The 27,801-nt window shown below is 42.0% G+C and overlaps 4 protein-coding genes across 14 annotated transcripts in view; 1 reads left to right on the top strand and 3 right to left on the bottom strand.

Moving 5' to 3' along the window:
* rhot1b (ras homolog family member T1) overlaps window positions 1–13,204 on the bottom strand; it is a 15,547-nt gene extending 2,343 nt beyond the window's left edge. Inside the window, exons 1-22 of one of the 6 annotated variants that reach the window (XM_035636815.2) lie at window positions 12,886–13,204; window positions 12,603–12,787; window positions 11,714–11,772; window positions 11,453–11,534; window positions 11,225–11,268; window positions 10,812–10,865; window positions 10,630–10,682; window positions 10,080–10,188; window positions 8,785–8,886; window positions 8,438–8,536; window positions 8,140–8,248; window positions 7,917–8,037; window positions 7,569–7,653; window positions 6,971–7,116; window positions 6,700–6,800; window positions 6,355–6,485; window positions 6,209–6,235; window positions 5,971–6,054; window positions 5,000–5,122; window positions 4,697–4,899; window positions 3,524–3,646; window positions 1,156–2,334 (exon numbers count right to left, since the gene is read on the bottom strand). In XM_035636815.2, the coding sequence (XP_035492708.1) occupies window positions 2,217–2,334; window positions 3,524–3,646; window positions 4,697–4,899; window positions 5,000–5,122; window positions 5,971–6,054; window positions 6,209–6,235; window positions 6,355–6,485; window positions 6,700–6,800; window positions 6,971–7,116; window positions 7,569–7,653; window positions 7,917–8,037; window positions 8,140–8,248; window positions 8,438–8,536; window positions 8,785–8,886; window positions 10,080–10,188; window positions 10,630–10,682; window positions 10,812–10,865; window positions 11,225–11,268; window positions 11,453–11,534; window positions 11,714–11,772; window positions 12,603–12,639 (2,010 nt within the window). In that variant the 5' untranslated portion in view covers window positions 12,640–12,787; window positions 12,886–13,204 and the 3' untranslated portion in view covers window positions 1,156–2,216. Of the gene's footprint in view, window positions 1–1,155; window positions 2,335–3,523; window positions 3,647–4,696; window positions 4,900–4,999; window positions 5,123–5,970; window positions 6,055–6,208; window positions 6,236–6,354; window positions 6,486–6,699; window positions 6,801–6,970; window positions 7,117–7,568; window positions 7,654–7,916; window positions 8,038–8,139; window positions 8,249–8,437; window positions 8,537–8,784; window positions 8,887–10,079; window positions 10,189–10,629; window positions 10,683–10,811; window positions 10,866–11,224; window positions 11,269–11,452; window positions 11,535–11,713; window positions 11,773–12,602 lie in introns of those variants that run through there. The other 5 variants (XM_047333976.1, XM_035636818.2, XM_035636816.2 and 2 more) reach the window with 5 other exon arrangements.
* A 131-nt stretch (window positions 13,205–13,335) lies between these two features.
* On the bottom strand, window positions 13,336–19,815 carry LOC118312308 (arf-GAP with dual PH domain-containing protein 2-like). 2 transcript variants are annotated; one of them, XM_035636829.2, is made up of 12 exons: window positions 19,669–19,815; window positions 18,110–18,216; window positions 17,393–17,523; window positions 16,056–16,147; window positions 15,680–15,768; window positions 15,449–15,561; window positions 15,204–15,350; window positions 14,858–14,941; window positions 14,695–14,757; window positions 14,516–14,593; window positions 14,132–14,357; window positions 13,336–14,010 (listed from the first exon to the last, which is right to left on the bottom strand). In XM_035636829.2, the coding sequence occupies exons 2-12, from the start codon at window positions 18,195–18,197 to the stop codon at window positions 13,982–13,984; spliced, it is 1,140 nt and encodes a 379-aa protein (XP_035492722.1). In that variant the 5' UTR covers window positions 18,198–18,216; window positions 19,669–19,815; the 3' UTR covers window positions 13,336–13,981. The 2 variants fall into 2 exon arrangements, with proteins under 2 accessions (XP_035492722.1, XP_035492721.1); XM_035636828.2 differs by lacking the exon at window positions 19,669–19,815 and adding an exon at window positions 18,341–18,369.
* tefm (transcription elongation factor, mitochondrial) lies at window positions 19,381–22,088 on the top strand. Its single transcript, XM_035636830.1, has 5 exons — window positions 19,381–19,542; window positions 19,823–20,310; window positions 20,796–20,945; window positions 21,121–21,299; window positions 21,488–22,088. The coding sequence occupies exons 1-5, from the start codon at window positions 19,500–19,502 to the stop codon at window positions 21,750–21,752; spliced, it is 1,125 nt and encodes a 374-aa protein (XP_035492723.1). The 5' UTR covers window positions 19,381–19,499; the 3' UTR covers window positions 21,753–22,088.
* A 75-nt stretch (window positions 22,089–22,163) lies between these two features.
* On the bottom strand, window positions 22,164–27,563 carry atad5b (ATPase family AAA domain containing 5b). 5 transcript variants are annotated; one of them, XM_035636808.2, is made up of 15 exons: window positions 27,182–27,319; window positions 26,749–27,017; window positions 26,335–26,661; window positions 26,165–26,261; window positions 25,983–26,065; window positions 25,675–25,823; window positions 25,359–25,530; window positions 24,883–25,157; window positions 24,704–24,797; window positions 24,552–24,616; window positions 24,214–24,409; window positions 24,009–24,133; window positions 23,127–23,938; window positions 22,634–22,792; window positions 22,164–22,382 (listed from the first exon to the last, which is right to left on the bottom strand). In XM_035636808.2, the coding sequence occupies exons 2-15, from the start codon at window positions 26,804–26,806 to the stop codon at window positions 22,304–22,306; spliced, it is 2,691 nt and encodes an 896-aa protein (XP_035492701.2). In that variant the 5' UTR covers window positions 26,807–27,017; window positions 27,182–27,319; the 3' UTR covers window positions 22,164–22,303. The 5 variants fall into 5 exon arrangements, 4 of the variants coding, with proteins under 4 accessions (XP_035492701.2, XP_035492700.2, XP_035492699.2 ...); XM_035636807.2 differs by having other exon boundaries at window positions 26,165–26,258; window positions 26,749–27,549; XM_035636806.2 differs by having other exon boundaries at window positions 26,749–27,548.
* Between the last annotated feature and the right edge of the window lie 238 nt (window positions 27,564–27,801).

Here is a 27,801-nt window from a genome sequence, read left to right as displayed (position 1 = left end):
CAGGAGCAATTCTCCATCACCGGTCAAAGGTCAGCAAACCCTGAATGTTTGGATTCCGTATTTTCATGTGGTCTTTTTTGAAAGGGAAACTCAAAATTCTGACTTGTGCAAATATCAACAGCCTCAAAAGAATTCCCTGTTACATCACACAAAAAAACTTTAGTGCCTCTGTGCAGAAGAAGGTAATTCAACGGACTGATTTGCTGTCTGCTCTTTGTTCTGTTCTAAGAAAACCAAATATAAACAGGACAATAACTGCATTAAAATCTGTGTGTGGAGAGAATTAATAATAGCTGGAGGTTTTACACATGGCAACAGCTGCAAAAAATTCAAAAAACTTCTCATTTGAATCTCACAATTACAGTTACAATCTCCCTAAGGCAGATGTTTCATAAGGAGCGGAGGGAATTATTGTCTCATTACGCTTTTACCTAACAATTTAATCATGTCCATCACTTTTAGCAAACGTCTCGGCTGGTTTGCAAATTTTTCAGGCACCACACAATTGCATCAAGTGGCATTAACTCACTCAATATGTTGATATATTTTTTTCAAATCTAATTGTTATACCCTTTTAAAAGAAATCCTGATAACTCCTCATGTGCCCCATTTAAAATAATGAATAGGAATCACCGCTCTCTTAGTTTTAGGCTCTTAGCTTCTTTGTCTTGTTTGTGACCAATGCATACGCACGACCAACAGAGAGTCCGTACGAGCTGGGTTCATTATTTCATGGTTAAATAGTGAGTGAACCAGACTACTGTGCCGTGTCTTTGAATTAACTTGTGGCTCCTTCATCTCAGTTTCCACTGTATTTTAAAACATACTTGGCATAGCAACCAATGGTTTCTTGTCGCCAACTGGAGAAGATTGTTTTTTATGCAACACTGCCCCCTTGTGTCCAAAGGGGGCACTTGCAAAACAGGAGCATTTTCATGTGGTAGGAAATCTGCTAAAAAAGTTCTAATAGTAATAAATATTTCATTTTCAATCATTCAAATAGCGGCTACTGTCTACACAAGCAATGCACGATCTTTAGCTGCCTCAGTAGGTTGATGCTGCTCAGAATTTCCTAAACTTAATATGTGGAAAGCAAACAAATGGCAAAATCATATAAACTATTGATGAAAAGAAAAAAACTTCCACCTGACAGGATGTAGTAGACATCTGTTTATTGTAAACTTTTGGAAAGGCAGGGCTTAGTACATACATCAAATTGAACCTTGTGGCAAGCAGTTGAAGCCTGATGGAAATTAACATCTGGGGCAACATTACTGCATCTTCTGTGACGAGGGGAGCGGACCGAGAATCCCAACAAGGATCAAATGACTGTCACACAGCAATATGAATAAAGACTCAGCCATCCTCAGTTCAGCAATTAACCTAAATACGACCTTGGATTATTCGAAGCCGGCAGGCAAAGGAGAGAAGTTGGCATGGCCACTTTTTTTGTAAAGGAAGTCTTCAATGTGGTAGGAAATTCTGAAGCATGCAACCGCAAAATGTAAAATGAGAGAGAGCCATCATTCTTCACACTAACATCCACTAATGACGCGCTGACCTGTTCAGATGTACAAACTTTTTTTTTAAAAAAGGGCATCCAAGCGTGTCGGCCATGACACACAAACCAATGCTTATGTTTGTGCAAGTTCATGACCTGGCTATTGGTGCGAGTCACACATGGCCCCTTTTGGACAAACAAATGTCCAAATATGTAACAATATATTATGTTATATACATAATTTACATATTGTTCAGTCTAATAAAAGCACCAGCTCTATTGCAAACCTCTCACACCGTAAACCCCATTACAAGGGACCCCAAGTTGTTCAGCGTTTCAATCAGCAAGCAACCAAAAAATAGCTATATATGTATCTCACTATGGCTCACCAGCAGCTTTTATATAAATATAAATTATTACTTTACTTTGCAAATACTTTAAGACGGATAAATTAAGCAAATGAGCAATATTTGTACAAAATTAAATATTTTTCTCAATTCTCTCCAAGAAGACAAAATAACAGTGGAATGAAAATGCAAAAAAAGTATATTTGCTAAGGGTAATTTTGCACAAACTTTCTTCCAACAAAACCAAAATATATATTTTTTAATTAACTATGAAACCATGACAGATTTTCAATAAATACAAATGGGAAAACCTAATGTTGTGACTGGTCAAAATAGCTTTATATGTACAAGAGGGTTGGACCCGAGGATCACCGCGGTTTGAGCAGCACTCTGTACATGGTCAAGCCCAGCAACGCAAACACCGTGGCCCCAACGCTCGCTCGGAGCCAGAAGGTCGAGCTCTTCGGGTCTGCTTGGCTTATATGTCTGTTAACAGAGAGGGTCGAGAGATATAAATATAGAGACCAAGTGAAGGGAGGAACAGTTTTGAACAAAGATATAAGGATGAAAATAGAGATGACAAAAAGATGGATGAAAGAACTCAGTTAGACAGTAAGACACTACTTCATAGATTGATCATAACTGACTGATCTGCCTCTGCACAATTTACTGCTGCTGCTATTTCTCTTTAAATAAAAACGAATGATGATATGAAAATGAGGGAAAATATGGATTATCTCATGACAGAACAGCAATGGAGACTTGAATATGAAGAGTCTCAAGCTCAAGCAAATCAAACAGATGAGGGACATGCAACATTATAGTTATGACATGAGGCAACAAGATGAGACATCTCCGATGAGATAAGCTGAAAAACAGCAAAAAGAGGACGATGACGACGAGGACTTTGACATCAACTGAATTATGGGATTGAAATCAAACACGGAAACGGTCATTTCAATCCATATACAGATAGGTTGCAAGCAATATCAAGAAGAATACAGCTGAAAAAGAAAAAGATACCAAAAAGGATTGTTGGACAACGGGGACAGATATCAAAAGGACTCTGACAACATGAAGAAAACAAAAAAGCAAAAATTGTGCCAGGTACTAGAGAGAAGGAAGTAAAAATAAAAGAAGACTTCAACATCGCATAACTAGATGAAACAAAACAAAGAAGGGCTGTTTGAAGATGGTACATAACTGAAAGTATAAAGGAATTGAAGGCTAAGACCGCCATCAAACATGAGTCACTAAATAAATGATGGCATTAATATCTGCAACTACATAAAAACTAATGTTAATGTTGTACGACATGAAATTAGAGGCAATATTTACAGAAGAATTCAAATGTGTTTTTGTTATCAAATCACAACCAATATTAAACTATTTATAATGTACCTTTGTATAATACTACAAATAGTATGTGTTGGTGTTACGAACTAAGCTTTCACACCCTTTGCATACAGTAATATCATAAAAATATTTGCTGGAAAGAGTAACATCCATGGGGTGTTAATTTGCAACAGCTTCCTGCTTCTAAAGAATTGTTTCAAGGCATCGAAATCAAACAACTTTAAAAAAAATGGCAGAATAGACAAAGAGAAAACAAGTGACTGATAGAGGACAGACAGCACAGAGGGTGATGGTAACATGTCAGAAAAGTGAAGAGGACCTTCGAAGTACGACAGCGTAGAGTTTGGCCCTGACCGTCTGCAGCAGCTCAGAGTTGAGGAAGTTCTGACACAAGCAGAAGGTGCACCGGTTACAGGTGCACATGCAGCGTAGCCGGGCGTGGCTGAGGAGAGATAGGGGGAGGTCACACACACACAAACCGCACACGATGGGTATTAAACACACACCGCAGCAAACGGGACAAACACGAGACAAATAAGGGGAAGAGGAAAAAAAAAGTTAAGAGTCCAATGTGGCCCATCACATCAGAGCCAAGTCAATGAAGAGAAGTTGAAATGTTTCAGCAGTGAGATAGGATTCAGGAGAATGAGGAAAGTCGGGACACCGATGACTAAATTGCAGGAAGACCCGTTAAACTACAGCGCAAACGACTGAGGCATCAGCCTGATGGCAACATGTCCAGAGGGCAGTGAAACGTCTCCTTGCATGTCGACGGAGGAACACGATGTCAGACACTGTGACGTGCAAAGAGTAGGAATGTCCCCACAGGGAATACATTTACCCTGTGTAAAATTATAGAGCTTATAGTGCTGGTTTTAAACTTTATACCGTGTTTAGATGATTCCTAAACAATATTACAACATCTCGTCCACCCCACCTCTTCAGACATATTCATTTCATATCAGAAATTCAGTTCAGGTGATAATATCAGACTGGTTGTTCAGTTTAGTTTTCCATACACCCAGAGGAACGTGTTAACAAGCGTCAAATTCTGTTTTCCCAGCTCCAACAGCTCCAGGAAAGGACAAAGCTTAAGTGTTGTAGCTGCGGTTACCAAACAGCATTTCCCTTTTATATACTACTGGGAGCAAAAGTTAAAAATCTTTATCTGCTGGATCACTGTTTGTTCTAACCATCATGTCCTAACATCATAGATACTAAGTAAGAAAAGTGAAAATAAAGGCATTTAACTTTAGAAGTTCTGCTTTGACTAACATTTTATATAAGAAAGCTGAGCCTTGTAAACTGTGTTAAGTATATTTCAAAAATTAAAGTTGTAGTAACTCCAACTCTTGTGAACAAGAGCTGGGAGGAGACAACATCAGCTCTTAATACACATTTCTCCTTCAACTAAGATACCTAATGAGCAAAATTATTAAAGTACAAGTAAGTACACTGACTCTAGATCAAGTGTGTGTGTGTCTATACGTACGGGTGCATTGCCATAGTGGTAAGCTTGGTGTAGATGTCTCTGCTGGGTGCCGCTGCTGTGCTGCAGGTGAAGGACTGGGGAGGTGGCATCTTGTGCATCCGACAGAAATCCAGAGGACTGCAGCCGTACACCTGTTTGATCTCAGGCAGGTCAGACTTGGCTGCTATCATCATACATGGAGTCTTGCTGTCCATGAAGTATTGCTGTGGGAGGAAGAGAGAGTGTGGGAAATGTGTAATGAGTGTATGAGATACTAGCGAGTAAACATTTGTCTTTTGATATAATGAGCACACATAGTTTTACCTTGAAGACTTTGGCGCAGTATTCGAAGGAGTAAGGGTTGCTGACGTCATAGACCAGACAGACAATGTCACAGGCCATATCAGCATCAGACAGATAGTCAAAGTCAGGGAACACTTCGTGAAGCTGGTGAGGAAAGACAGGAGAGGAGAGGAGAGGCTCCTTAAAGAGCTGAACATACGTATATTGAGAAAGCCCATCTCACTTCAAAAGCATTAAGATAAGCTGAAAGTTAGAAAAACATTTCAACAATAGTATAGATGTTCTCTGCATCACTGTCTCCAGCACTAGTGGCCTGGTTTACAGCCATTAGGTGACATATTGATGGATGACATAAATTGATTGTGGAAGACCTGCAGGAAGAGTTTGGCAGGATCTTTACCCCCTCGCCATTTTTGGTGGCATCACAGTAGCACGGTCAGCAATCGGAGTCACTAAGCTACAGACGGTTTCATTGTGATTTCCAGACAGTGTGTGAATCTTCCAAGAGAAAAATAACAGTGGCACAAAATGTGCAGGTGGTCCGCGTAAACTAACACTGTTTAAATATGACTGCCGATATGACAACTTATTTTACAGTATGAAAAAAGCAAAAGATATGTGCATCTAAGTTGACGTTTAACATTAAAAAAAGTTTCCCCTTTTATTTTACTATACTTTATAGTTTATCCATAGTTATTTATAAAGAAATTCATGGTTAAGCTTTAAAACATTAAGCCTCAGTTACATTTCTGTGTAATAAGGGTTTGATAATGACATCTGATCTTTTTTTTATATATATAAATATATATTTGGGCCGTTATAATTCTTTTACTCCATAACACCAGTATTGACATCATTCCCCAAAATTGCTATCAGCTCTATATTGATATGTTTCTCCTATTATCTTCATGATTGCTATATGACTGGAAGAGCAACTCACAATCGCAAAAATAGATAGAAATCCAGTGATATTTGAGGTTTCTGATACTCACAAGAAGGTATTTCTCCTGGCCGTAAACATATGTCGTGCTGATGGCATAGTAGGATCTGTGTTCCTCTCGGATCGTTTTTTGGCGCTGAGAGGAAGAAAGAAGAAAAGGTCACATTAATCTCTCAGTCAATACTGATGAAATCCCAGATATGCAAGAATAATAAAGGAGTTTTGTAAATGTGACTTGTAATATTAGAGTGGAATCCTTTTCCTATATGATAATGTAATGTAATATTTACTTTTTTGAGTGTCTTTCGGTTGGCCGGCTTATGAAAGAGTGAACACTGTTCTGTTAACATCCGGGACAGTGAGATAACTTTGATGGCAAAATATGCATTCAAATGTGTATGCTCATAACTGGAAATGGTATTCTTTTTTTTTTTACCATAAGGTTTCTACCCAGGAAAGCTTGGAGGAAGCCGCTCTTGCCGCTGCCAACGTCTCCAAAGACGTTACAGTGGAAGACACTGCGCTGGGTCTGTTTCTTCTGCAGGTCAATCTTCTTATCTCTGGTCACTGCAGAGGGCAAGCCACACACAGGGCACAAGGATCAGTTTAGACTGCTGCTGTACACAACACATGCCCACATATAAAACGCTGTCTAATGATAGATACATAAATATTTCATCCATATAGGCATTATTGTGATATTACAGTCAACACTATATGGATCTACAGCTCATTGTGTAGCTAAATATTAGCTAGTGTGGAAAAGAAAACGTTACAATACCTGTAATTCCTGATGCGTGGGACTCCTGCTCAGCAATTATCGAGTAACCAAGATAGCCCAAATACTCCAGGCACCGTTGGACGTCCAGATATGTGGTCAGCCTGAACATGAGAAAGTTAAAGGGGGAAAAAACTAAATGGGGGATTCCATTGAATATAGAAATCTGCCTTCTAGCCAATGATATATTTTTGATGCTTCCAGCAGAGGCTGCTAAAGTCTGATTTTTCAAAATCCACACAGTTTCTTTAAATGAATCAAAAAGCCCACTCACGTCCACTGGGAAAGATACCCCTGGTAGGTGATCCAGCCACTGTCATTAGTGCAAACTGTGTTACTGACATCGGGACCCCAGGGCATGTAGGGAAAAACATCGAACAGATCTCTCAGCTCTTCTGGTGACAAGGCACAGTCACGGTCCTGTAAGGACAAGGAGATTGTTGTTCAGGAAGGACATCAATGCCAAAATATGGAAAATGATGCTCGAGCCAGGAAATATTTCAAGTGTGAATGTTAACTGAATGAACTTCACCTGCACATGAGATTACAGGGAAATAATTCACTTAGTTTGCTGCATGTCAATCTCTACCTGAGAAAACTCCCATGACGGACCAAAGCACACATTCACAGATGGTCACTAATCACTATGACAGAAAAGCGGATCTTGGCAGAGGATACCACTTTTACTCCTTGACCGAGCTAATGCTCCCGTCAATCCCTCCTCAGTGGCAACGAGATAAATCACGCCTGGGCAGGTGGTCAGCTTTGGCTCTGGGAGAGTAATTGGGTTTTTTCACGGCGTTGGGTACTGAGCAGCTTCTCTCCGGGGCAGAGGCTAATGTAAATTAAGAACCAGACTTACAGGATTGTACCTTGTCATGTTTGTCAAAGACGCTCTGGAGGAAGAGGTAGGCATTGTGGTTGAGCTCTGTGGTGCAGTCTGAGGGAACCTTCAATCTAGAGACAGATCACAATTTACAGGAATATTTAAAGTCAAAGAGACAAGATACACACAATGAACATTACTACAAAGATTTTTAAAAGCTCAAAGTGATAATTTGCTTACTGTAGAAAAAAAACACATTATTATAATTTCATGTTTGTTTAAACTGAACCAAAAAGGGGAACATTATGTTTGAGAAAACTACAGTGTAAAGAATAGTGTACACAAATGCAAACATACCGAGGGAAATACATTTTTAAAAAGGTTCCTCACTCACAGTGGAAAGAGGTAGTCCTGGTTTAACTCCAGGTCATCGTCATATCCGAACCTCCTCAGCACTGTCCAGGTTGTCTCATGACGACCTCGCTGAATGAACAGGGTGTGGAGGAACAGGAACCCTGTTGCGGAAAGACACAAAACAACAGGCAGAAGTGAGGTAACAGTTTTGTTAGTTTATGTTTAAGAAAAAAATGAAAGCAGTCAGTCCATCTTGTTCTTACCTTTCAGAGAGAGACCGTTATCACACACTCCATCACTTAAATTCTTCCTCACCACGTTTTTCACATCCTCCAACGCCTGAGGCTCTAGTGGGGTGTTGAAGCACGTCCTCTGTGAGCAGTAAGACACGAAGATTATTGTTGAGTTAAAAAAAAATTAGCAAAAATTAAACTGTCCATAAGTAAGGAAATGGATTTCACCCATAAAGTTATGAAATAATGACAAAAGGCTGTGGTGCAAATTCTACTTTTCTAGCCGATTGTTAACTTTGTCAGTTACAATCTTCATCAGCTTATTTACCTGGAAGAAGTTGAGCTCATTATCATTGAGAATCCCATCATTGTCGAGGTCCGACACTTTGAAGATTCGAGTGAGAGCTTTGACACAAAGCAGCTTCATCTGGATATAAATGTAGCAAATCAAGTCACGTCAACAAAAATATTTCACACGTCATGTTTTGTCAAAATTCAGTTTACAGCCCAAAACCACATGTTAACTGAGACATTCAAATATTATGCTTAATACATACGTCAACTGCAAATTCACTGAGATTTTCAAACGCAGGCCAGTTGAGGCAAAACAAGTCGAGGACCGCTCGCTCACACAGACAGTGGTGCTGACTTTGCATTGTATATTTTTGCTCTTACATCTTTTTTCTCTGGACAGTAGAGGGGACCGGTGGGGTGAAGAACTGCTTTCTGGGCGTAGTAGAACAGCTCTGAAATGTTCTTCAGGTTTTTTGCCGAACACTATACCCAACAAGAAAAGGAAGAAGGGAGTTGGGTTATACATACGTGAATATGGATTATAGCCTTGAAGCATATTTTTAAAAAAATCATAAAGCCTTTGAAAGTACACCGCTCGATGTGAACAAGTGTCAGTGTCTCTAATGCTAACAGTGTCCTGGCAGAGAAGGACCGCTGCTGTTTACCTACTGGTCTGTCTGCGGTGTGGGTGTGTTTGTTTACAGTATATGTGCGTGTGCGTGTGTGTGTGTGTACTAAGTCAGGCCCAGACGGGGTATTAACACACAGGATCTGTCTGAGCGTCTGAGAGAAAGAGCACATGTGAATCCCTATTAAGAGACAGTAGTTAGTGTTAAAGAGTGACAAAGGTTGAGGTTGGGCGACGGTGTGACTGAGGTCTCACACATTAGGAGGTCGTTCATCTCGCGCACACACACACACGTCACGTAAATCACGATGTGTGTTTGAGTTAAGCTCACAGCCGGTGTCAGGTTATCAAGTCCTCCTGCACCGCCACCCAGTTACAATCACTCAAAACTCAATGTCAGTAGTCAGAAGGGGCAATAAAGCCAAAGTATTGAGAAAAAATGACCACATTATCTTGTCAGACTTCCCCAGTTCCACAGTTAAGAGTTCAAACTCACATAGCTGATAACTGGCACATCTACATAGTTTATGGGAGAAACACATGTTCAGTTTGGTTGAAAGCGCATCATCAATATAAACATGTACAATGGGAGCAAAGGTTGTGAAAATACAAATGTTACACCATTTATAAGCCCTAGTTATATAATTTCTACACCACAGTTGATATTTTGATATCTTTAATTCAATTTATCAATGCACCAATAAACCCCTTAAAAGGACCACATATACAAAAAACAATGTATTGAGAATGAATTAAAATCAACACTGTTCCTCTTGGCTTCGACAAAGTGGACGGCTACTGCGGTCATGTTTCTTCCCCCTTTATGTTTTGTTTATGAGAAAAATTGTTTCCATTTGTGTTTTCCTCCCTTTTGACCCGTATTCCTCTATCGGCTGAATCAGTAGCATTGCTTCTACATAAAACTTGTTGTATTTATCAGGAATGGATAAGATAACAATGCATTGTTCCCCTTCTCACAAACTTAACCTGTTGTTTTACTATTGAGAAACTGTAGCAACAGTAAACAAAGTGGTCACCGGTCTCTCACCTCAACGCAGGTCTCGATCTCGCTGTGCTGGTTCATTATGGGTAGTATGGTCTCCATGCTGCTGTGTTCCACCAGATCTGACTTGTTCCCCACCAGGATCAGAGGAACCCTGCACACACCACCACCACATCGCATTAAGACTGATTCATGTACATTTAACAGATGGTGCCTGCAAAAATCACTTCAGTATTTTCCCTCCAGTGGAAAAGCTGTGACTCATTTCGCAGTGAGAACACCACAGTGCAGGGGGCTGAATCTGCTTGTGTGAAATGCTACTCTTACACTGCTTTGCCCTGCTCACAGCGAAGCAACTGCGAGACATTTTCCACCCTGTGACAACAGGTCATCACCCCAAGCTCTAGTAGAAACTTTTGTTTGGTGCCTCTTGCTACAGAAAATAGTCTGTTGAAGACCCATGGGTCGATTGCAGCACTAGGAGCAGGCTGTGCTGTGACATGCTCATGGACACATGGAGAAACAGGCATCCTCTCCTTTCACATTTCATTAGTCCAAAACTAACCAACTAACACTTTTTTTTTTTTAATCACACCTGCTGTCCTTGTCCGTGTTCTCAGTAATGAGAGGGATCCAGTGGCTGGTCACCTGCCCGGACGAACAACAAAAGCGTTTGAGAGACAAATTCTCATCTATGAGTCACACTGATCGTTTCACATGTAAAGTTAAACTGTTTAAAGTGCAATACAAACAAATTATGCGGCAGCGGTAACTCACCTTTTCTATGGACTTCTTGTTGTTGACAGAGTAGACGATGCAAATCACATTTGCCTATGAGAGAGACCAACACAGACGCACAATAGGCTTTTACCTGAACTCAACACTTCTCTCTGAAGCGGTTTTCAGACATGAACCCAATTTTTTACAGAGTTTGCCATTCATCACATATGAAGAACGCAGCAGGACATAGCCCGAGACAGACGCATTCACAACAGCGGGAACATTTCCGGAATGTTCAGGGTGGCGCCTTGGGAAGAGCGCCATATCGCCCCCTGTGAATCTCTTCCGGAGATTCTCCTGCTGTATTCTCACATGGGCTCACTTGCACTTCACATTTTACTAAGGGGCTGGCAGGGAAATGTCCAGAGTTGAGTGCATGTCTCGAAAGCAGCTCGAGTGTAACCACTAACCTTGGAGATCTCCTGAAACAGCTGCTCGTCTGTCTGCTCTGCCTCTGTTGGGTAAAGACAAACGTTCTACAGTTAAAACCTGGAGAACGTTCTTCATTCTCAATTAACCAGGCAGGACAAAAATTCCCCTACATGGATTACCAAAATTGAGTTCAGTAAAATGTAAACATTTTCAGTCAATGCAGAATCCCCCCCCCCCCAAACAAAAGAGTCACGGCCTTTAAGTACCTGAATAGTCCACAATGTGGGTGGGAACTCTCTCTGGTGTGACATCTGCAGGAATGGTGATTTCCTCAGCTCGGTAGGGCACCTAGGACGGACACAAGTGATTCATAGGATATGGATTCTGCAGACGATGTTTTCAACGCAGCCCCTCAATAATCCAGTCAAATTAGTGGCGTTAAACATCAAAAAGGTAGAGATACTAAGTTTGAGGTGGAGAGGCATCACCAAGGTTACCAATATCTGATAGAATAAGTGTCTCCGTACCACGTTGGGGAACTCCTCACTGACCAGGGACATGATGAGAGACGTCTTCCCCACCTTGGCTGTGGAGGGAGGGAGGGAGGGAGGGAGGGAGGGAGAGCCAAGAGGCGTTTAGCACATCCTGAACCATGTTGGTAAAAAACATCACATTGTAATTCATGTTAATATGCTTTGCTGCATTATTTATTCTATTGGCGAGGGCAATTGTTAATAGCTAGCATGCGATCTATGACCTGCAGCCTCCTCCACCCTGGCTCCGATCTTCATATTACTCCATTTCTAAGTTAGAGACCTGCCATAACAAAAAAATATTTCATCCCCAATTTTAAATTTAGTAAAACTGGGTAAACAACCTAGCTTCCAAAACAACAGAGCTTCCCATGGAGATGTGCCAAGCACACACACACACACACACACAAAATAGGAGTGGCAAGTCTGGAAATAAAAATGATCTGTTTGGAGGACACCTTTTATACAGAGATGTTATAATAATTCAATGCACAGAGATGTCAGCTGATTCTTCTAAAGATCATGGTATATACACATAAATTAAGTGCATATTTTTTAGCTGCGATTTAGAAAGAGACAAATACTGCAGAGCTGCTTCAATGCTCAGTTCAGGGAACAAGTTGTGCAAAGACCAAAATAAAAGATTAATTCAAAGTGAGCATCTTTTTGACGAAGTCAGCTGGGTGAAGAAGGAAAAGAATAAACTGCTGTATAGCAAATATTCTCTCCCACTGTTTCATCTACAAAGAGAATCGCCGGCACGGTGAGACAGTGGTGTGATTGTGATCATCACATGTCGAAGCCGGAAGCGTCGGTGTAACGCACAGTGAAACACCACTGACTGACCTCACCAGTAACGCTCGTGTGAGACCACTTTACTTACGCTCCCCCACCAACAATATCCTCACGTCCTTGCGCATCCTGTCCGGCGTCGACAACCAACTCGGTCAACGCGTCTGTGTCGAACATTGAAGCCCCTGTCCGGGTGAAGGAGGCGGGTCCGCCGCACGGCTGCCCTCGGCCTGGCTTCGCTCGCTTGCTAACGGCTACGTTCGCATTTCAGCTCCGCTTTTTGAGAACAGACCGTGACAGATTTCAACAAACCGACTTAAATATCCAGGGATGAGAAAAACACGTTTATTTTACTCCTTTGACTTGAGTTCTACCTGCAGAGCACAGTCAGTCAGCTGCGAGCGCCGCTGACCTACACACACACTCGACTGATGCGACAGCAGAGCTAGCAAGTGTCGTCGACCACGCCCCTCCGGCATCAGCTGACTGTGAGCGCGAGCATAGATCGTAAATTGAGAAAAGGTGCACTCAAAAGTTTACAAGTCACCAACATCCCTGTCCTTCTATAGTATGATCCTAGGCGGTCTCTTAAGCGCGAGGATTACAATGAAAAATCGTGCCTTAAAATAAGCACGGCAATTCTGATATTTTACCGACTTCCTACTGTTGCTAAAGTTGACTAGCTCGGTGAGATTGCTGGTGCCGGGAGAATGACGCGGAGTGAGTCATCTTACAATATTTTGTCCCTATTGCAATAACCTGTCTATCCAAAGTGCATCTGGATAGAATCTCCTCTACTGTGCCTGATAAGATCCTCTGATATATCAGTTGTGCTGTATCTTTATTACTGAAAATAACATACACATGTACTCCCCTATAAATAGTAAAATATGAAAAGCATGAATCAGTTGAGTATCAAGTTTAGAGTAAGAGTAAGTTCAGTTTCATTTTCAACTATTTACACAGCTAAAATGCAACAGTGTGTGAGAAAGATGAATCAAATCCTATTTTTGAATGTACAAATTTAGTAGAAAAGTAAAACATTACAAAAAAGAAATTGGAAATCATATGTTAAATCTCCAGACCCTGTTTTTAATAAACACAATATTTGGTTCCTGTGTATTGTATTGTGTTGTGTTGGAAGGGAATGCTTGAATCAGTTGTCATGGTGACATCGTGCATGCTTCTGATGTGCTCGGATTTTACAAGGCAGGAACGTCTCAGCTGTAACGGCAACTCCTCCTAAGTGTCAGAGTGATCACAGGCGCTGCAGACTGGCCAAAGTATTAGGGTTGACTTCATCGTCACCGTCAGTGGTGTTGAACAGTCCATCAGGTAAAAAAGAGAGTTTGTTTCTTTCTTTATCCCCACTGACAGGTTTAAGAAGAGCTTTTGAAGGTGAGGCCATCAGTCTTTTTATTGTATCCTGGATTTTTTAAATTTCCACACCAGCAGACAAATCTGTTCCACTCATTTCCCCCTTCTCAAGTTGGCTTCATCTGTGTCAAAGACAGACGGAAAGAAATAATTAGGATGCATTTCACCTTTAGTCCACATTTCATGCCTTCTGCTGAATACAGGAAGACATTACACTGCACTGTATCGGGTGTGAAATCTTACTAGCGTAGTCTTCTGGGGTCATTGGCTGAGAGATGACCCTTCTCAGTGCCTCCAGCCACTCCCGCCGCTCCTGCTCCTGCTCACACATGAACACAAACTGCCTGCCTGGAGTCTGCAGGGTGATGCCGCAGTGCCACCGGCCTCCCCTGCTCTTGCAGCTGCTCTCGGAGACGGAGTAGCTGTGGCTCTCTGTGCCAATGAAGACGGCACCCAGCTCTGTGGCATCCTGACAGTGAAAACAAACATGTTCTCATATCGTGATAATATCACCCAAGTGTTCAAGTAAGGGTTTCATGAAATCTTTAATTTCTTAATGTTTTGGAATCATTCTTTTTTACATTTCAAACACAGTGTAGACACTATGGCATATTATTAGTTATTTACCAGAGGATTTTTAAAATACAGAAGCTTTCTGTCCATTGAGCACAGAGTGAACCACCTTTTCTTGAACGGCTCGCGTTGCTGTAAACACAGACACAATGAAACACAGGGGGGGGGGGGGGGGATCAGTCTGTGAGATAAACATTATTCATTTTTGTATTAAATCAAGACAGCTGACGGACCGTTGGGCCGGTTTTCTCCATGTACCCCTCCTTCAGGCAGTGTCTTGTCAATTGAGGTATTAACTGTGTAAAGAAACATGGGTCATACTGTTAGCTGGGCAAAAGTCGCAGTTCGACACTTTAACATTCTATCTGAGTAAATCTCGATGAAGAATTGCCTCACATCATTGTCTCGAAGGCTGGGATGTGTCCTCTGGAGGTATGCCAAGCGTGTCGCCCGGATAGCATTGAATAAGGACACAATGACCTTAGGAAAACCAATTAACATAAACTGAATGCATGCACGTGTATAACCTTGACAGTTGCATACATTTTAAGCATGGGGCAAGTTTCAGAAAGTCTGCTGAACTTGCATTACATTGTTTTTCTCTCTCTGTCTTGTGAGATTCAAAGGTAAGAAGCTCTATACATGGACTAACTGGCGTTCATGCTGCAGGCTTCTTGTGCCAAGACGAGTAATTCATCAGTCACAAGCGGAAGTTAATCAGCACTATGGCAGTGGAGCTCACCTGCCCATTCTCGTGGTATACGAACAGATTCCTCATGCGTTGGTCCTGCAGGTAGGATATCTGCAGACCGTGAGCATGACCGACCTTCTCCGGCTGGAAAACTGCACTCAGATCCTTCATGTTGATGACAGCTTTTGGAAGCTTGGACTTTGTTTGTTTTTTTAACAAAATGGTTGAGAGAGCGTTTAGAGTAAAACTGTAATGCTCTTGAAACATGACAATGATGTGGCAAATGAACTACTCACGTCCTCTTTACTGAAGTATCTAAGGGTGAAGTCTTTCCGGGACAGAAGAAAGATCCTCTTGAGAAACTGCTTGTTGTCTTTGCCCTTCTTCCATAGGGTTGACTCAAATAGATCTGGATTAATAAATAAAAGCAACGAATCTTATGGTCGGCATAGAATACAAATGCAGATTCAGAACATGTTGCCAATAAGAGGAATATTTTCTTATAAGTGCCATGGCAGGATTATTACCTGAGCTATAAACTTGCTGATAGAAGTTGTTTTCTCCGGTGAATTCTCTTCTTTCATACTTTGCATGGATCCATTGATCCTTGAGAACACTGAAGGCAGCGCAAAAAAAACATTAATGTTTCCTTATGGATGTATGTAATACACAAGCCAAAGGAAAACACAAGGACCTGACACTGATGAATGAATACAATTCATAGAGTCAATAGCAGCAGCTCCACCTCAGGGCCCAACCCTCATCGGTTGTTCCTTATTTCTATAAACATATGTGCAACAGGAGCTCTGGACTGCCATTCATTAAGTGCAGTATTTGTTGAGTCTTCACTTTTCACTTCCACTTAGTTAATGAGGTGAATGGGTAGTACACGCGGTCACTCACATGCAGTCCTTTTGCTGTGGTCGGTAGAAAAAGGCAGGGACACACTTTTCAAAAGTGGCTTTGGCTTCAGAATTTCCCCTTTCCCGCATGAACTGAAACCACAGATTTAAAAGGTTACAACCAGTCAACTAATATAAAAAATTATGCAGCAAATTTGGAATTTCCTTCTTTATTTGCAAGACAAACCTAATGAGATTACAAACAAAATGAAAAAAAGATCAGAGAATACTCTTCAGAATGTGCTGATGAGCATTAACACAGTGGAGAGATCAGCTTTTGAAATTCAAAATTCAAATATGTGTGGGGGAAAGCCAGGATGATCTACTTCTCAGGCAAAATTAAAGTGGAATAGATAATAATTAGAAGCACAAACAGGATTAGAAAATAAGAATAAAGATAAAATTAAAAATATCAAATTTATAATATTAGAACTTCAGGGTTGTTTCAGGTTTATTTGGTTGTATTTGTGTGAAGAACATTTTCTATATTTTTTTTAAACCTAACAAACAAACAAACAATAAAATAATAATAATATGCTTAATCTGAGCGTATACCACCTACTGTACCCTTATCACATTCAACACTACTTTATCCAAACCTATACAAACTACACAGTCCAAATAATAAGTCCTAAGTATAGATAGACATGACTGAACATTACTTTATTATTACCATATCTAACACAAGAGTATAAATTCAAACCCCACAAGATCTTATTTATCAAATTATAATTGATCAAGTCTTACATTTATCCATTACTCTAGTTTTAAATAATCATTTAAAACTGTGATTTGTATTACATAATTCCAATTAATCCTCAAGATTGTTGCACGAATTCACCCCTTTTTATTATAATACATTCATTTAATTTTTTTAACATAAACATTGCTTTAAATTCATATTTGTTATCTCTTTTTACAAACATATTTAGAATATTACATGGTGACTTTTTTGTATGCACTTAATACCTTTTTTTCTATTCAATAAACAACTAAATCATTAAATTTCAATATCTGTAATTTTGCAAACAGGTCGTTAATTGATTCTTTATGGTGTTATTTTGTGATGAGATTATTGCTCTGTTTTTAAAGACATAAACTGGACTTGTATACGTTTGTATGTCTTTCCCCATAATTCTAAGATATAAGTGAACATAGCTAAACAATATGAAACATACAGTGCATGCGTGCTTAATAGGCCTTTAGTCATACATAGTATAATCGTGAGAATAATTAATATACATAGAAAATACAGTTGTCAACACATAAAAATCTAAATGGAATAAACAATGATTATAATTAGCTATTATATGATGAATTCAAACTACAAACCCATACCTCTACTAGTGAATCTTCCCAGAGATCCAGACGTATGGATTTCACTTTGCTGACACCAGGCAAATTACGATGCAGCCCCGAGCAGTTCAGGCACACAAAGATACCAAGGGTGTAGGAGGCCCAGTCAGGCTCTGTGAGCAAAACACAAAACAATATTTACTTTGTGAGAGGGAACCAAATACAGGCCAAACTCTTGTTGTGTGAGCCATGATTACAGTCCACGGCAGAAAAAAAGTTAAAGGGCAAACAATTGTTTATTTTCTTAGACTACAAATTACAAATATGGGAAATAATGAAACGTTGAGTAGAATTTCTTGTTTATCTTAATATGGATATTTTTTTCCCCTTCGTTTCACAGAGATAACTTCAGATAATGTATCAACTTTCCTTGTCATTCGATGGAGAAAACGTGATGTGAATATAGGAGGAACAATAAAGTAATTAGAAAGAATATACAGCAACACAACTTCCCCTTAGAGAAGTTTATTATAAAACGTGACTCTGGGATGAGATATTGTTTTGGATATGGTTTAATAAACAACATCATTTGGCGTTGTTGTACAGGCTACCGCTTACTGTCTTTTCACTCATAAATAAAGAAAACGAGGTACACAGAGAAATTATGTAATGTAGAAAAATTAAGCAAATATTAAACAAAGCTGATTTCCTGATATAAATGTACAGATTTTGGTTATGAATCTTTGTGTGTGTACTCACCAGGAGCTCCACAGTCAGCACACGTATTGTTACATGGCTGTCGCACCAGATCTAGCAGGATTTTGTTATTTCTTTCCAGACTGGCCATGGGTGAAGGTAGTTTGATTCTGTTAGAGTTGAGTCCCAACAAAAAATGTACAAAGTATTAATTTCATATTGATTCCACGCAGTTTGCGGTGAAGAGCTACTGTGCTCTGTAGCAGGGGAAAAACATGATTTCTTCTAACTGACCGGTGGCCCAGCATTTCCTCTTTAAAGCGCAGCACCGTACAGTTTATTGTTCTGCACACAAACACAGAGGTCCAGAAATAACAGAGAAAGGAAGTGAAACCGCCATCACCAAGTTACAGGATGATAGATTTGTAATGTAGTTCACACAAAACTGTTAGTTTGGTGCAGGCAGGGTGTATTCATCTAAAGACACATTGTTTCAACTGTAAATATACACTATTTTGAACAGATGGTGTTTATTTAAGCATATTTTGCAGCTATTTAAAATGCAGGCGAAATAGCTAAGACATTTATTAACAGAGACTATGTAGATAAATATGGTGAAGCATTAAAATCACACTTCTGGATCCTTTAAAAATCGAAATTTTAGACCTGATCAAATATGTGATGTTTTAAAGGTTCCACACATCTGGCATACTCACTCACACGTTTTAACTTATCATTATCATTATGCGTGATTAGACCTCTTATTACTAAGGACAAATGACACATTTATCTTAAAAAAGAAGAAAAAAACCATTATTACTATATTGATATTGGTGAAATCATTCCCTGTAACAGCAATCTACAGTGACTTATGGTGTTTTTGGTGCAATCTGGCCAGCCTATGATCCACCTCTGTCCAAATATTTGGCAATAGCACCACAGGACATTGTAAAACTAACATAGACATTTGATTTTTACATGTTGAATTGGCCAGAACTGGACAACACACATCTTAGAGTTCACCATTAGGTAGACAGAGACATGTTTTTAAAATAATAAATCCTTGTCCTTGATCGTGATGGCTGAGCTGCATTCAAAGCCATTATACAATACTCTTTTAACACCTTTAACTTCATTATACCAGTATAACATGTTTTTATATTTCCCCTCATTAAAGGAGTAAATTAAAAAAAGCAGCTCAGTGATACATTTATCAGCACCATAATAATGGAATAACACTTCTCGCCGCCATAGAGAGAACAGCGGTACGTCGACGCCCTGGTAAGCACGACAGAAGAAGAAGCACCCCGGAACCAATCGAAGCAGCGTTGTTGTGCTACACCGGTCCATTGTACAGCGCCGGACAACACCCGGAGGGCAAAGCATAGATTTACTGGTTATCTAACCGGTACGATGTTGTAGCTGAAACGGCCGATGATCGACTGCACCGACGATGTGGGTCGCCAGACGGTTCTTGTCATCGGTCGTTAAGAGAAGTAGGTTTTCTTGGTGGAATTAAAAAGAATATATATCGTTTTCATTCGCTGTTTGCACAGATCTCAACTGTTGACGTCAAGCTAATTTAGCATAGCTAGTTCTAATTCAATATGACATTTCCCCACCTGTGTGCCTGACACGTCTTCTTGACAAGATCACACTAGCTCACAGGATGTCTCTATCCTCAGGTGTTGTAGCGAGTCCTCACTTTTTTTAAAGTCTTTACTTTGTCCAGCCGCCTGTCAGTCAACCCAGTCTCCCTCCTCTCTTCTTCCTCAGGTCAGTATACGGGGCAGTCTGGTCTGTTCCGCCGGCCGAAGCACGGCTCCCTCCCTGAGCTAGATCTGCGGTACCTCCAGTGCACATGCTGCTGGAGGAGCCGGGTTCCCGTGGCCGGCTTGGAGACCCTGAACGCCGCCCTCACCAGCGCGTCCGAGCCCTGCACGGGGGACGACAGCGGACCCCTGGACGACCGCTACACGTCCGGGCAGCGCGACGCCATCCTCCTGCTGCTCAACACCGCCTCGCCGGCAGAGCTGGCCGGCGTCAAGCTGCTGCGAGGCCGCAAGTCGCTGAACATCGTGGAGTACAGGACTAAGAACGGGCCCTTCACAACTCTGGAGAGTGTGGTGAACGTGCCGCTGCTGAAGCACAAAAGCGCAGTCGTGGTGTTCAACGCCATCCTCCACCCAGTGAAGAAGGAGAAGAGGGTGAGGATACAGCTGGCCAAGTTCATCAGACCGGAGGTGGACAGGTCCTGGTTGGAGGTGAGGCCCCGCTCCTGTGTGCCAATTGAATGTTCAAGTTTTCAGCGAGATGTTTCAACACTAACACGTGTGAAGTGGGTTGACTGGGCAGGATAAAGATGAAAGATTCACGAGTGAAAGACATGTGAATCAAATCCCCGTGTTTCACCAGCGTCTTGCAAGCCCCTTCAAACCAAACACCGCTGCTGGAGTCCGTTAACATGTCTGTTCACATTACAACAAGTACACAATCAATTCACAACATAATCCGAACACCAAGTGAGAGTATGTGTTCTCGAAAAATGATGTTCATCCCTCCGTCAGTTTGGCCGACTGGTTTCTGTCCGAGACCTTACCGCGAATTTATTGCCGGGCTAGAAAATCTGTTGGTGAACGTTTCAGTGTTCATCTCCTTTCAGTTGTGCAGCAAAAGGTTAAAATGTGAAAAGAGAAAGCAGGACTATTCACTGTTACTGATTATCACATTTCTGCATTTGATTTATCAGAATGCCAATTCCATAGTGTCAATAGTGTGTGGCACTAATAAAATCGCCTGGGCAAACGTGGACCGTGGGATGACCGTACTGGAATGGCAACAGAAGGAATGTCCTAATTTCTTGACGGGAACCTACACGGCTTCTGCTTACTTGAACGATGTGAGTGTAAAGGGCCTATGTTATTGTCACTGTGACCAGTTGAATGATGTCGAATGTTTTAGCCACTGTCCCAGTGTTCTTGCCTTGTTACTAGCACATGTTGGTTGGTATCTCTGTGTAGAATCTAAACCCACGTGCAACTGCACAATTAGGAATTTGTCTTCTCTGCCACCAGGTTTCTGCAGTCGTGTCACTCCTCCCTTCTGCCGACTTCTTCATTGTAGAGAAACCCTCAATTTCAGTCCAGAACACGACTCTGTTCCCCGTCATGGCCCACATGAGGACGGTGGAGGCCATGTTGTTTGCTCTCCTGGAGCCCAAAAACTCTGTGCCAGATTCCAACATTCCTCCCAGGTGGGAAAAACGTGATTTCATGTCAATAATGATTGTTCTGAACATAATGCCAAACATGTTGACTTCAATCTCAGCTTGGTCCCCCCTTTGGGGCGTTTTCTTGTCGTTTGCGAAAGTTTGCATTTGAAATCCTGAACATTTAAGTGAACAGCAGTTCCCTCCTTAATTCACTCTTTCCTTCTTTGCAGAGTTTTGAACATGATGCGAACTGGTGTGGGACGCCATTTTGGACTTATCGTGGGTGAGTGTCGCACCAGCGGGGCGCAGACAGTGCGACAGCTGATGACTGAGTCGGTCACGCAGAAGGTTCCAAGGATAAACTTTCCCCCAGAGCTGCTGGCCAGGTACAGGAACCACTTCCAGATGGGGAGCAGGAGAGGAGGAGAGGAACTCTGCGATGCCCTGCTTCAGGCTTTGGCTTTTTTTGAGCTGCTCAGTCAATCTTCCAGTTAGCTGCCCCCGGGACCGAGCTCATGCCACGACCATGCTGCCTACTTTCACTGAAACAAGCCTCCACCTGTAACCAAACCAAACTACCTGAACAGATATAGTGGTGGTTGATGTCATATTTAAAGATATGAATGTTATGGTTAAATATTCAGGAGGCTGAGAAGGATGGTCACTGCAGTGTTCAGTTATTTCTGCTGTTGAAATCTTGTTGGATTTGGACACAAGCACAAACTAATTGTTGTGAGCAATCTTTGGGATTTCAAATCACTTGGTTTGTGTTTGACTTTATGCAGTTAACCTTTAACAATAAAAAAAACACATTGTGGTTATCATCAACAATCCATGTCTGCATGTCAACAATCTAAAATACCTTTTCATTCTTTGAAAAGGGGAAATAAGGTGACAAGATTAAGCTTATTTACAATTTTTTGTATTTTTTATTTACTCTTCATTGTTGCTCTTTTGCGTGTATATTAAACAATTCAGTTGATTTACAGGATTCAGTAAAATATAAATACTGACTGTAAGGTGAGGTAGTGTTTCCACATTTCGCTCTAAGAGAAATCTTCTGCCAGGAGTTGAAGAGTTGACTTTGACAGGCCCAGGTTTATGCTCCTGAGGTAGTTCGGACACCTGCAGCAGGGGAGAGATCGCTTTCATTTGGCTGCAAATATAGACTTTTTGATGTATAATATCACATCAAATAGTCTCATTGAGGTATAATACTGTCACACTACTCTGGAAGTACATGCTTGTTTATTTTGTAAATCAAAATGGACTTTATTTATATATAATAGTCTATCAAATGTGAAATATCAACTATTTCAATTGAAGAACTGTAGAGTGTCAATAATGAACTGAAACCTTTGTTGTGTCTGGCTCACCTGACTGCCTCCTCTTTCTGCTGCTGTGCTCGATGAAAGCGACAGATGGAGCGCAGCACTGGCATGTAGTCGGCACCGACAGCTCGTCTGTTCCCAAGCAGGCTGAGCGATTTACTGCTCAGCACCATCCTGCTCAACTCGTACCTCCTTCGGGACACACTGGAGCGAGAGGCACAAAGGGTCAACTGACATGGTGGGGAGAATGCAATATTTTTAGTTTTTGGCTCTTTCAGATGTAAGAAAAACTAAGGTAAGCGATTCATGTTTTTGGAAATAAAGGCATGGATGGAAAATACTTAGTCATCATTAAAACATAACATCCGAGATGCATCCGAGTGTTTCATGTCCTGAATATTTGAGATCCAAAGGACTCAACAAATCAAATGAAATTAAATGTACTAAAAACCCATATCGGTCATGCAACAAAGCGTAAATGCCAGACAGTAAACCATCTGAACCGGCATTCAGGAGTTGAGATGGAAAATAGACTCACAGTGGTGCACACGGAGGTTGAAAGCTAAATCTGAGGCTCTGTCCTTTGGCAGAGGCAGGGAATGTCAGTCTCTCCACCATCTTCACCCACTTTTCATCCTCCAGCTCTCGTCTGTACGTTTGGGCTTCGGTCCAAGCCTGAGACACTTGCCACCAGCATCTGTGACAGCCCAAGCCTTCAGCAGCAGCTTTAATGTCCAACAGCCTCTCCTGGCTCCAGCTGCTGCCACCCTCCTCCTCATTCAACTCATCCAACAAGCCGTCCTTTATCTCTGCTCCTGTCCAGACAAACGCAGACTCAGGTCTGTACAAGCCTGCAGCGAGCGGAGCTGCAGCTGGCAGCGTGACATCAAGGTACGACATGAGGTCAAAGAAGTCTGTCAGCGCATCGAAAGAGTCGGTGGCCACTTTGGCTGACATTTGTTCCGAGTTGTCACTTGACCTAGGGATTCTTGAACGAGCCCCCTTTGATAATATTAATGAGGTTCTTCGAGGTTTGTGTGTCAAAGTAGAAGGTGATGTTGCGGTACATTTCCTTCTACTAAGTCTGGAGATATTCCAAACTGATTTTCTGTCGGTCGCTGACGCTTTTGGGCTCAAATTTGGTTGGAGCCTCAGGCAGAGAGGATCAGTGTAAAAGGGGGCCAGCTCACTCTGTAGCCCAGAAGAAGACACCCTGTCAAGGTACTGGACTGAGGTTGCCTTTGGCAGAAGGAGCTCCAGGTTGTTGTAGAGAAGAGGCACACCTCCTCTCCAGCTCTCAGCTAAGAGCCCCAGGAGCTTGTTTGTGTCCGTTTCCGACCAGTGATGACACTGAAGAATCAGAGACAAATGATCGACAACGTGCATTTTTCTTTGGAGAAAAGCTCATATGACTACTTGCCTTTAAAAGATTCAGAAGTTGCTTTTGGTTCACAGGTTGGAGGCCCAGCATGCTGGCAGTGCAGCTTGTGTCGCATGGAGGAAGACTGGAATCCAAAATGTCTCCGTCTTCTGCAGCATACGTGTCTAGATGGGGAAATTGAGAAATTCCTTTCTTTTGGAAACAAAATCTGATCCCGGATTGTGAATAATCTAGAGTCACTTACACTGCACACGAATGGGCTCCTTACAGCCTCCGCTCTGAGCCGCCCGCCCTCCACCACTGTGCACCCAGAGCTGCAGCTGCAGCAGGCAGCGCCTGACGTCGCCACACAATTGTCTGAGGAGGCTGCTGGCATCATCCAACTCCAGTCGCACGTTCTCAGCCAAACACACCAGCTGCAGGTAGCTACACACATTCACCTTGGAGCAGACGGAGTACGTTTCATGACAAACTGGGTCATTATTCTTTGATACAAACACAAAGTGTTGAACAGCGTAAGGAAACACGCATGTGTTTCACGCTGAAGTTGTACCAGAATGCAGAGGTAAGAGTTTGACTGACCGCTGAAGGGGTTTTGAAAACGATTTCCTCCAAGCAGCAGTTGAATCTCTCTCTGAACAAAGGATCTAATGAAGACATTTACTTTTCAGCACAGCTCGTCCTCACACCCATTTCTATTCAAAGTTACGCTTTGTGCGTGCGCATTTATTTACCATTGGTGGTCAGAATGACTGGTCTTTTAGTCGTCGTCATGAAAGTCTTGATGGCTCCGAGGAAACCGACATCGTCGTCAAATATGACATCGACCTGCGGGAGCAGACGGTTGCAAACAGATCAACCCAGACCAAACATGTACAGTCTCATATCCTTCAGATTATAGCGTCGAGTTTACCTCCTCAAACAGAATGAGTGACGTGGCTGTCTTTTTGCTCCGTGACACTGTTTGATCACAGCTCCGTGATGAGTTGCCCAATTTCTTGCCGTCTGGTTTCTCGAATGGCGACGTGCCATCAAAGTGCAAGCGATCTGCTCTGGCCTTCACCTTGAAGTAGTTGGCCAAAGTGACTGCGGCTACATTAGCTTTTCCTTTGCAACTAGAGCGGCCAGAGTTCTGTGCCGCCTTCTTTTTTGAGGTAGAGATGACATTTTGAGGAGGCACTGGTTTAACTGTACAGTAAAGAATTGAAAATATCTGTAAAATATGTTAACATTGAGGCTCCAATAACAGTTTAAAGATATACTGTATATTTAAACCCTCCATAAACTTGACACCATAATGTTTATAACTTTAGTTTGTCTAAGTAACTCAGTAAATAAAATATTTTTGCTTCAGTGTTAACATCTATAACTTTATCAGTTCTCTCTCACCGGGTAAAGTCTCATGTTTACGAGCGCAGCTGCTGGTGTTGTAGTTGTTTAGAAAGGCTGGCTTCAGTGGATCTTTGCCCGACGTCTCCACCAAGTAGGACTGGGTGGCCTCCTTCAGCTGGGACAGAACGTGGCGGCCACTGCGCTGTGAGGAGCAGTTCACCTCGAACACCTTCGATTGAAGAGTGGCGAGAAAACCCCCCACAAGAAAAACAAAGGTTTATGACATCCCCATCCTTAGCCTCGGACCTGGTGAAACAAAACTCCAAATGATTTTGATTTGGTCCAAGTTTGGGCCACAAACATGAAATCCAACCTTGAAGCCCAGCTCCTGAGCGCAGGCGTACACTGCGGCGGTCTTCCCCACACCCGGAGGCCCTGTGATCAGCGTGGTGTTACACAGTGGATCCTCTCTGTCGTCCTCTGCACCGGCCTCACCTTGGAAGTCTCCACAGTCCCACGAGTCTGTGCACAAGGAAAGTCATTATTAAAATAAGATTATAGGTTATCTGGCTACACAATAAAACAAGCAGACAAATATTTGACCATGGTTCATTAGAAGCCACACAAAAAAAGGACCGTTAGTGGAGCTATAAAAAGAATCTGACAAATGCCAGAGGATACCCGTGCTGTTATCTTCATCCCTCCTTTCCTCCATTTTTCTCCTCTCGTCACAGTCTGCTCTTATTTTCCATTTCTTCAACCAACTGAATTCCAGACAAGAATCCAAATTTAAAAAAAGTTGATTTTAAGTCCAATGTCTCAGAAAAAGTGTTAGGGGGCAAATAAGATTTAAAAAATCTCACCTGTGCAGTTTATTGACTGAGACACAGTTACCAATGACTTCACTTGAATGCTGAGGACTGTACTTGTCTGTCCAGAGAACATCCTCAAAACTGGCTTCTAAACAAAAAGGATAGACGGTTAAGAAAACAGCCCAAATATAAAAATCCCATCAATGTATGAGAGGGTTTACCTCTGTGGAGAATATCTTGGATTATAGGTGATTGGCTGTCACATTCTGTGACATTTATCTGTTCAGAGTCCAGCGCAAAGTTGTTGTCCGGGCCTGCAAGACTTTTCTGCTTCAGTCTGCGAGTGCGACTCAGCTTACTGCTCCTCGGCTGCTTCTTCACGAAGCCTTCCTGGACGCCCTGTGCCGACAGGTGACACCCATCCAAACCGACGCTGCCCTCTGATGCACTGCACTTCAGACGCTTCGACTCCCTCTCAGAGCCTCCATCTGCTTGTTTCCTCTTCTCCTTCGAGTGGTGCTGTTGGGAGCGTGGATGAAGGGAGCCCTCTGTGATGGAAAGACGACCCACATTTCACAAATGAATTACACAAATGGACATTGAAAACTGTTTGACAGGATGTTGCTCAGTCTCACCCGTGGATCCAGCTTCCTGCAGTCTTTCACCTGATTTCTTCTGCAAAGTGCTGAACATTGTTAGGACAGGAAATGAAGGATTCGACCATTTGATTTCTTCCACGCAGTCGTGCAGGGATGAGGGTGACAGCTGCCCTCCAGGCCCCTCTGTCCCGCTCAGGTGAGCCACTGTGAATGTTGATGACCGATGCTGAGGAGGAGGCGGCACCGGTTCCTGCAGCTTCCCTGCAGGCGGGCAGAGCTGGGCATTCCTGCTCCCTTTGCACTTACTTGATAAGAAAATGGGCGCGATTTTAGCGTCTGTCGCGCAGCAAAACTTCCTTCGATCCTGCAGTGTTTGAATTTCACGTTCGGAAAAGCCACGTTTGACTTCTGCGACCAGCGAGAACGAATCGTCATCCTCTGCTGGTGGTTTGTCGTTGGAGCAGCTCACCTGTGCTGACGCCGCCGTCGCCTCGGTGGTGTGTGTTCGCTCGTCGCTCGCACACGTCGTCTGCCTGTGGTTTCTGCTCCGTTTCAGTTTGTTTCGCATTGTAAAGAAATCCACATCCCCTCTGTGCGGAGGTGTTTTGACTTTGGCGCTCGGCTGCGTCATGCGTGACGGGAGTTGTGACGTCAATTTGTGCGACGTTATCTGAGCTAAGCTAAACTAACTTGTAATTGTCTTTTACACGGACCCAATTAACAAACTGCGCATTGTCGTCAAATTAATCAAAGTGTAAGACGAATAAGCACAACCCATCCCCCGACTCCTAAACAAGTTAAACGGTTTTCGATGCTTAAAAAAAAGCCCAACCGAGTGTGACGTCAAAATAGTGCGTTTTTGGTATCGGAAAAGATCGTGTATATGCAGACAAACTACAAAGATGCTCCTTCCCACAGTTTATCAAGTGAACCCGGACAGTTTCTTAAGTTACCTGTTGATTAATTGTTTTGTTTTTTTAAGTCAACGTGCAACATTTTCTGAGAACTATCAAAGCTAAATTAACAAATCCTCAAGTCATCTTTTCCAAGGTTAGGATTTGTTGTTTTCCCTCTCATTAAGAGTATAAA

The sequence above is a fragment of the Scophthalmus maximus genome, chromosome 8, assembly GCF_022379125.1.
Source record: "Scophthalmus maximus strain ysfricsl-2021 chromosome 8, ASM2237912v1, whole genome shotgun sequence".
In the NCBI taxonomy this organism is placed as follows: domain Eukaryota; kingdom Metazoa; phylum Chordata; class Actinopteri; order Pleuronectiformes; family Scophthalmidae; genus Scophthalmus; species Scophthalmus maximus.
The sequence above is the reverse complement of the archived record's forward strand: the minus strand, read 5'-3'. Positions and strand labels throughout refer to the sequence as shown.

Coding starts and splice junctions, on each gene's coding strand:
- LOC118312308 (XM_035636828.2), bottom strand. Junction 14,942..15,203: donor TATACCACGAGAATGGGCAG/GTGAGCTCCACT, acceptor GGTTTTCCTAAG/GTCATTGTGTCCTTATTCAA. Junction 14,758..14,857: donor CCAGCCTTCGAGACAATGAT/GTGAGGCAATTC, acceptor TTCTTTACACAG/TTAATACCTCAATTGACAAG.
- tefm (XM_035636830.1), top strand. CDS start 19,500: ATGTGGGTCGCCAGACGGTTCTTGTCATCGGTCGTTAAGAGAA. Junction 19,543..19,822: donor GTCATCGGTCGTTAAGAGAA/GTAGGTTTTCTT, acceptor CTTCTTCCTCAG/GTCAGTATACGGGGCAGTCT. Junction 20,311..20,795: donor TGGACAGGTCCTGGTTGGAG/GTGAGGCCCCGC, acceptor TTGATTTATCAG/AATGCCAATTCCATAGTGTC.
- atad5b (XM_035636806.2), bottom strand. CDS start 27,343: ATGACGCAGCCGAGCGCCAAAGTCAAAACACCTCCGCACAGAGGGGAT. Junction 26,662..26,748: donor GCAGGAAGCTGGATCCACGG/GTGAGACTGAGC, acceptor TTTCCATCACAG/AGGGCTCCCTTCATCCACGC. Junction 24,617..24,703: donor AGTCATTCTGACCACCAATG/GTAAATAAATGC, acceptor TGTCTTCATTAG/ATCCTTTGTTCAGAGAGAGA.